General features: G+C 37.2%; 1 protein-coding gene across 1 annotated transcript; it reads right to left on the bottom strand.

The window, feature by feature from the left end:
- Positions 1-1,596: 1,596 nt before the first annotated feature.
- LOC103750967 (centrosomal protein of 162 kDa-like) lies at positions 1,597-7,621 on the bottom strand. The gene is made up of 4 exons (XM_017803497.2): positions 7,592-7,621; positions 7,119-7,302; positions 4,692-4,759; positions 1,597-1,987 (listed from the first exon to the last, which is right to left on the bottom strand). The coding sequence occupies exons 2-4, from the start codon at positions 7,295-7,297 to the stop codon at positions 1,896-1,898; spliced, it is 339 nt and encodes a 112-aa protein (XP_017658986.1). The 5' UTR covers positions 7,298-7,302; positions 7,592-7,621; the 3' UTR covers positions 1,597-1,895.
- Between the last annotated feature and the right edge of the window lie 987 nt (positions 7,622-8,608).

Here is an 8,608-nt window from a genome sequence, read left to right as displayed (position 1 = left end):
TTAACATCAACATACATATCAATGATTATATGCAGGTCTAATGGGCATCTACATGGAAAGTAAAAAGCCTGAAAAAAAGCAGAAAGGAAATATTCTCAAATATAAAAAAAGGAAATATTCTCAAATATAACAGGATGGAGTCAAGATAGGATACGTTATTGAGAAAAGCTATGAAATTTAATTCCTTAGAGATATTTAAAAATAAAGACATTTTACCCAAAACAATTTAGATGAAATTTTAAATAGACTAGTCACTTGCCAACTAATATTTACCATTAGCCAGCATGCCAGTTTTCTCTTCTTCCTAAATTAAAAGAAGAAAATTACGTTTTGAAAGCAAAACTACATTAAATGACCACAAAACAGATAGTTAAGAGGTTGAAGGCAGGAACCGTGAGAAGATGTGGCGCTGTCCTTTACCACAGCCTGCGGAGACGACACAGCTCTGCAAGAACTACTGCAGGTCTCTTTGGAACATTGGTCATTACCAAAACAGTTTTGGGCCTTAACTTTGCTTCAAGTATCTAGAGGCTACCAGGTCATCTACTTTGCTAAAAAACTGTATTTTGTTGTTGTTTGCTTATTTCAGGCACAGGAGCCTGAAATTATAACATTATCAATTTTTCCTTATTGTTCAAAATCAATTACCAAATATACGTTCAATTCACTATTTTTCTACAGTTTGCGGGGCCTACTTTCAGGTAGGCAGGCTGTCAAAGGGCAGGATATTGAAGCTCTTCAATATTAAGGTTTTAATTAGCATCCCCTTGATTCCCCACCCGGCCAGGCAGGGTGCAGGGCCCCTACAGTAACACCTTTACTTCCTTTGTATCTGGAGTCTTAGCTCTCAGGAAGGCTTTCATATTTTTACACAAAGTCTAAATATAAACTGACTTACTGACTTGCTCACAGAATATTGTGATTTCCATATTTCAAACAAATACCATTACATTTCTAAAGATACACAAAGGCCACATTAACCTTTCTGTTATTTCTAAAATCACCTTATTTCTTCCAAAATGAGGGATATATACACACTCAAGAAAAAGTGCTAAATACTTTTTCTATTTAGAGTCTATGGTTTATACATGTTCTAAACACCTCATTCTAACATAGGGACAAAAGAATATGTCCAGATCCAGACCAAAGAAAGAAATAGTAATCATCCTAGTAGCTACTATTTTATAACTTCAATGAAAGATTATAATATACAGGCAATATTTAATAACAGGTCTAAACACATCATGTTAAGAACTGGGAAATGGCAGAACTAGAGTAGAGCAGGGCAGAACGTGAGTTGAGAAATGTAATTCCTTGTTCTAACCATATGGGCTTCAGACACTAATGCTGCCACTAGCAGAAATCCCAAGAAGGGTATTCACAACATCTCACAAGGACAAGTTCTACAAAGAAAGCCCTAATAGATCAGTTTAAAAAATAGTGTTAAGCCGGGCGTGGTGGCGCACGCCTTTAATCCCAGCACTTGGGAGGCAGAGGCAGGTGGATCTCTGTGAGTTCAAGGCCAGCCTGGTCTACATAATGAGTTCCAGGACAGCTGGGGCTACAGGGAGGCCCTGTCTCAAACCCCCCCCCCCGAAAAAGTGTTAAAATTTAGTTGTGTTCCATTTCTAAAGCTTACTGTAATAAAAATTATCTAGCAAAAGTCATTGCTTCTAAGATTTGGCTTTAAGATTGGCTTTAAGATTTACATTGATACCCTTAGTTTAGAAAATGCTTAAGTGTTTAAGACTTACAAGCTTAGAATGAGCAAGACTTTGAAGAACTCTGTATTTCAAGCTCTTCTGACAGGAAGTCAGCAGGCTGATGAAAGTTGTCACAGAACTGTCAAAAGTGCAACTAACATAAATCTGATGGGCATAGTTACATTTTCTGATTCAGGATTTTTCCTTGGGATGAATCTCTTCATCTTTAGTAATCAAAGGTGCATCAATATCGTCTGCAGCTTCGAAATCATCACTGTAATTTTCTGAAGGAAATAATTTTTAAAAGTGTAAGGACCAGTGTTGAAAAAGTTAAATTTCAAGAAAGGACTACTGACTTCCAAAGAAGTCTCCATAAGAATACATTCCCAAAGATATTAATATGAACATATCTTTGAATTTTTTTTTGCAAAAATGAATGAGTTCAATTTAAAATGAAGACTATTTTAGGTTTATTTCATTTTTTTGTGCTTTCATACAATCCTAAGAAGATTAAAATTTGAATTTACTCTTTTATGACATGTCTCTTAAACAGACATTGGTCCTACAAGACCTTTGCTGTTTTCCAATTCTGGATACTTCCTGGTGTAAACCCTGTAGATTACATCTCGGTGGTGTGCAGCAGAAGAAAAATGCCTCAAAATTGACTGATGTTGTCAGTCTATCTATGGGGAGTGGGGTAAGGGTTTATTTGGCCAAGATTTCTTTATCAATTTTTAACTTGTAAATGGTTTTTAAATCAAAAGATCACCTGAGATGAGTGGGCTGAGGAAGAGGAAGGAGGTGCAGGGTGTGTGAGTGCAGAGGCCGTGTCTGAAGACAGGGTGATGGTGTAACAGCAAGACGAGGAGCCAGGCCTAGGCCTGTCTTTGAGCTACTATTCAGTGATAGGATGATGGCCATCACTAAAGCTCCAGGCCTTACTTTTCTCATCTGTAGAGATGAGAACAGTGTTTATGTGAAAGGACTGCTGAGATTTGAGAGTCAGTGTTCAAACAGCACCTGACATTTAATATGCACAATTTAAGTGTCAAGTGTTGTATGTAATAGTATTTATTGAGAGTATTATAGTCTTGCTTCATCTAAACTAAATATTAATGAAGTCAAATATTATTTTTATTGTTGTTGTTTTGACTTTTTGGTGTGTAGAAATGAAGTGGGGCCTTGTGCATGCTAGACAAGCACTCTATTCTAGTCCCTCCTTCTGACTGGAAAAATAACACATTATTCCAAACTGTAATTTAATGTTTTCATTTAGTAACTGAACAAACTATAGGAAAAATTCCCATACAACATAGGAATGATCAACCTCCATTCCAGGAATCTGTCATGAATAAAGTCAATCTGAAGTAAGAAGGAAATGTCACTGGCAGATGTAGACAGAAATGAAAAAAAAACAAAACAAAACAAAAAAAACAACCAACCAACCAACCAACAAAAAAAAAACAACAAAAAACCAAGAAATAAAGGGAAGGAAAATAGCATGTCAGAGATTTCAGAAACATCAAAGTGAACTAAGCTTACATAAAAATGAAAGAAGCAGCCAAACTGAGGCGATCTTTCTATGAGAGCATCAGAGTTAACCAGTCTCTCCTACTCTGTTCTGGCCAACAATGAGAGTATGAACTTATGCTGCTCTAACCATTGGGTAGGAGAATGTTAAAATTCAAAATGTTCTCCACTCTTGTAACTTCAAATATATTACATATTTTTGAAAATACAGAATTTTGAAAATGTTTGTTTGAAAAATAAATTATTGTGAACAGAAAATATTCTTTAATTCAGATAAAGTAAACCATATCAAATGTAGAGGTCTAAAAGCTTCATTTTGGAGATATTTTTCATCCTTTATTGTCAAGTTTATCTATAAACTTTAAGTATAATGCAATCTGAAAGACTGCCTCTGTCCTGTAAGAATGAAAGGCCTTGCTATAACCTCCACTGTAAAGCATTAGACAAAATATATGAAATAATTGTTTTTTAGACACTGAACAACTGACAGGAAAGAATGTCATTCCTAAGAAACACAAACAAATGAGGTAAGCCCCCCACTGCTGAAGATGTGTACGGAGTGTATGGTAGCGGGTCAGGGGGACAGGTTTTCACTGGGTTCAGAAGACAAGAGTCCAGAAAAGCCAAAGGCAATCAGAAGTCGCAGGGCAGTATTGAGAGGAGGCATGTATGGCCTATGTAGAAATATTCCAGAAGAAATCTGCATCGGTGGAGGTGAAGGTCCTTCTGGGTCTTTACTAGACACTAAGCCCTTTGTGTAGGCTGTACCAAGAACTAGGAGACCATAGGCTGGACAATCCCCAGGTGACACAATGCAGAGAGATGTTTGATCTCTAAGCTGCATAAGAGGAAGGTTCTCAATGATCAGGAACCTTTACAAGAAACCTCCGAAGAGACAACACCATTGTACAAAGACCTTGCACCTATAAAAAGATCAAGTTGCAGGATTAACTATCTGCAGAATAAGGCTCATCTATTTGTTTATTTTTTTGAGACAGGGTCTCCCGGTAGCCCCAGCTGGCCTGGAACTTGCAATGGAGACCAGATTTGCCTCGATCTAGCAGCAATCTGCCTGCTTCTGCTTCCTGAGCACCAGGTCAGCCAGGACTACATAGTGATACCCTGTCTTTAAAAAAAAGTCAGGAGATGGAGAAGAGTTCTGCTTCCCAGCAACATGCATTGCAGGTTTTGTTCTGGCTTCTGATGTCCAGTCCTGGCACAAATCCCCTTTCCCTGTCTTTTCCGTTGCTCTGCTGATTGGTTTCCACAAATGAGGTTGCAGTTCCCTTTTAACAACTCCTTAGTAACTGAGATTGTAACAGGTACTCTGCAGTCCACCTGCTCAGAGCACTTCCCAAGACCATATGCTTCATGTTTTCAGTACTGCTCTTAGCAATGTCTGTATTAGAAGTTATACCATTTTCTCAAATATCACAAATTTGAAGCCAATGAAATTACCTGGCAGTTCCTCATGTTTCAATTCATTCTCATGGTCATCTTCAGCTAGTTCTGCATTAGCTTGATAACTGAAAAATATTTAACATATATTACGTTACTACATTTTCATACAATATATGTTGCATTATATATCTTAAAATTTCTAAAATTATGTCTTCTCAAGTACCCTTGCTCTATACAAAGTTACAAATTGGGGAGATATAAGGAAAATGTCGAAAATAAAAGATTCTTAAAAACTAAAATTGTAGCTGCTGAAGAAAGCAAAGGAAAATGCCATTTTGCGTAACTACATATACAAATGGTACACAATTTTATACATAAGTGTGTGCATTAACACATACGCACACTATTCCATGAACCAGGCATCCTTTCTTCACTAAAGTTAGGAATGGATCACAAACTATGAAAACTAAGTGAAGTTTACAGGAAGGCCAACAAAACCCCACAAAGCAAGATGAGCGCAAACATGCTAAAAAGCAATCTAATCCTAAATGGAAGCTGATGGGGCCTTAAACCAAGAAACACTTCAGCAAGGAGAGGAAGAAGCTTAAGCACATTTTAACTAAATCGGACACATCAGCGCATATCTGGCTTTCACTTAAACCAAGCAACCAGTTTTACCTTTTCCAGTCCATTAACTGTGTCTTTAGTGAGATACTCAGCATACCTTAGAGTCTCTAAGACTGTAGGACTAGCACTCAACATCTAACACTGTACTCTCAAGGCTATCCTGTCCTCTGACTAGCCTATTCTAGAATGAAATACCAAGTTAAGAGTATCTTAAAGAAAAAGTTATAGAATACTTGAAAGGAGCAAAAACTGAGGCCAATAAACCTATGCATACTTAAATTGTGTTGCCACTGTTGGGAGGGGCAAATGGCCTTGAGTATCCCTGCATATTCTTTCTGGGTATGCCAGTAGCACAAGACCCTGATCATTCTTTGCCAAGCCATTTCTCAGGGTGGTGTTCAAAGTAAGCAATCATGAGGCATAACACAATGTTTTTTATCCAAAGAATAGGCCTATTTCCATTTACTATATAGATCAAGATTTTTCTAAGCACAAATGTACCTGTCTTAATTTGTAACTGACTTGTGTGTAGAAATCCATCACAGATTCCTTTACTTTGTCACTGTAGGACTCATGGAAAGCCAATCAAACAAGTGTGACACTCAGGTACTAGTGTGGTTGTGAGAAATGAAGTCTTTTGTTTCTTACTGAGGAATTAAATTTATCGTATCTACATGGAAACTTGTATGTACACTAAGTTTTAGAACCTACATAGCTCATGCCAGGATATAGACTGCTTTATCTGCTATCACCTAAGACTAGGTTCTCAAATTAACCAGAGGTTATGAGTCTCACAATTCTTTTGATTCTACTTCTGTGTTCTTACAAAATCCTAAATAAAACCATAAACTGATTTGCACTTACAAGAAAACAACCATGTGGATAGCTAAACCAAGGAAATTAAAGACCTTAGCAAAGTCTGAAGAATGGAAATGGGCTACTGTGCTTAAAAGTGGTCCACTCTGGGGCTGAAGAGATGGTTCAGTGGTTAGAGGAACTTGCGACTCTTGTGGAGGGCAAGGTTCACATAAGACAGTTCACAAGCCTGTAACTCCAGCTCAATGGGATTTGATGCCCTCTTCTGACATCAATAGGTACCAGGCACATGGTGCACATACAAATATGTAAGCAGAAGATATATGCGTTAAAATCTAAACAAATAAAGACTGGCCAGCTCAGCCAGCTAAAATTTCTAGGATGAATGAGGTTTCAAATTAACTCTGCTTTGCTTCCTTGTTCTTAATGCCCTTTCTGCCCTTTTCCCCCCTGACTTTCTAACAGTATTCTGGACTTTTTATTTTCCTTTTATCTGTAAAAAGACAATTCCTTTCCAACCTGAGGCAGAACGGGGGTTCACCTACAAAGCAACATTATTTTGTTCATACATTAGACTAAAATTCTTGACTAAAACGAACACAGAATACAGTTCAAAAGATAGGATTTGGGGGGAGGAGATGGCTCCATCAGTAAAGTGCTTCCCAGGTAAGCATGGGGAGCTGAGTTCATATCCCTGGAAAGAACATAAAAAGCCATGTGCGATGGCACCTGCCTACAAGCCCAGCAGGGAGTTGGAGACAGGCAGATCCCTGGAGTTTGCTGGCTAGCTAAACTAGCCCAACTGGCAATCTCCAGATTCACTGAGACACCATCACAGAAAATAAGGTGGAGAGGACAGAGGAAGACACCTGACATCAACATCTGGCCTCCACATGCACCTGCATGTACATAGGCACACACAAATGAGAAAAGAAATAAAAGGTAAGATTTAATGTTGTCTGTTATAAAGTTTAACTACTAGAATCTATGCATCTATCAAAAATATACAAAACACAAAAATCAATAAATATTTGTATTTACCTATGTAAAGCTTTAAATTGTGTGGAGTCATCAGAATCCAATTCTTTATTTAATTTGGAATAATCAATGGATGATGTCAAGCCTTTCTCAAGCCTGGCAAAAAACTGTTCTTTCTCTTCCTGTTCTTCCAATGTGTCCAACCCCAGTCCAAAGACACTATGATTTAGCTCAGAAACCATTAATTCTGATAGAAAGAATAAACTGTTATAATGCACAATTTTAATAAAAATAACTGAATTGATGCATTTATTGTCATTATATAAGAATCTGTCATCCACCCAATAGAATAGTATGCAAGGTTTAAGGCATCTCCAGAGCCGTAATTCGAATTTTCTGGAACGATATCACACAATCCAGCTACATGCTTCAGTAATGGAAGTTGCAGGGCAATTATGAGCTAATCTTTATAAGAAAAAACTTGAATATGAGTACACTGATTAGCCATCTTCCGTTTCATATCCCTCCTTTCTTACCATTTGCTTCTAAGATGTCAACATTTAAGATAGAGGTTCCACTGCTCTTAGCTGAAGTCTTTCAGCTGAGTCCTTTTCTCTTTCTATAATAGGCTGAGAACTCTTCTTTGTCTTCAAGTAACTTACATTTGTTCCAAGCAGTCCTAGGAATGGGACTTTATAAGTTGGTATTCATGTTCAGGGAGCTGTTTTGATCTCTCTGCCAATGCAGTAATATGCCCCTAATAGTCTGTGCACAATAGCTACAAAATAATCTCCCTTGCTAAATAAAAATCTACCGGATCTAGATTTCACAAAAGAAAAACTGTAATTCTAGTTGACTTCAGTACACTTTATTAAATAGGACATTGAAAATTTGCATAAGACTTCTGTACTCAAGAGTTTTTGATGCTTGACTGTGGACTGAATGAACAAAATGCACTAGGGTTCAAGGACAAATATAAGGGCCGGACAAGATCCTTTGTTAGTATAAATATCATTTCAAGAAAATAGATGGAAATACTGGAAGATTTTTGAAGTCATTATTTCTAAAACACAGGGAGTGTTTGGATATGCAACTGGTCTCATACCAGTATATATGCAGTATTGTTGTGGGAGGGGAAGTTATCACAATCTCTTACAACATTTTTGAATGTAACATTTTCAATAAAGCTATATATACTGGACACATCAAAAGGGTTTCATGAACAATTAGGTATTAGATGATATTAAGGAGTCACTATAGATACTTCTTGGATATGGTCTATTTTTAAAGAGGGTTCTTATTTAAGAGATACTTTGAAATACCTATGGATAGAAGTGATATGGAACTTGAAAATTTTTTGTCTGTTTTGGTCAGTAAAATCCAGTGTGTGTTGGGGGGCAGTAAAATAAGATTGTTCAGGAGTTCTTTTTTTAAAAATTTTATTTATTAATTTTATTTTATGTGTATGTGTGTATTGTCTGCATGTAGGTAAAGTGCACCTGTGTCGTGCAATGCCCGTGGAGGTCAGAAGAGGCTATCGGATCCCCTGGGAC

This window comes from Nannospalax galili, unplaced genomic scaffold (assembly GCF_000622305.1).
Source record: "Nannospalax galili isolate Female #2095 unplaced genomic scaffold, S.galili_v1.0 scaffold30787, whole genome shotgun sequence".
NCBI lineage: Eukaryota > Metazoa > Chordata > Mammalia > Rodentia > Spalacidae > Nannospalax > Nannospalax galili.
This window is presented reverse-complemented; position numbering and strand designations above follow the sequence as displayed.

Bases quoted from the DNA above. Each gene is read 5' to 3' on its own strand.
- LOC103750967 (XM_017803497.2), bottom strand. From the start codon at position 7,297: ATGGTTTCTGAGCTAAATCATAGTGTCTTTGGACTGGGGTTGGACACA. The intron at 4,760-7,118 runs GTAAATACAAAT...AATATTTTTCAG, and splicing joins CAATTTAAAGCTTTACATAG to TTATCAAGCTAATGCAGAAC. The intron at 1,988-4,691 runs GTAATTTCATTG...TATTTCCTTCAG, and splicing joins GAAACATGAGGAACTGCCAG to AAAATTACAGTGATGATTTC.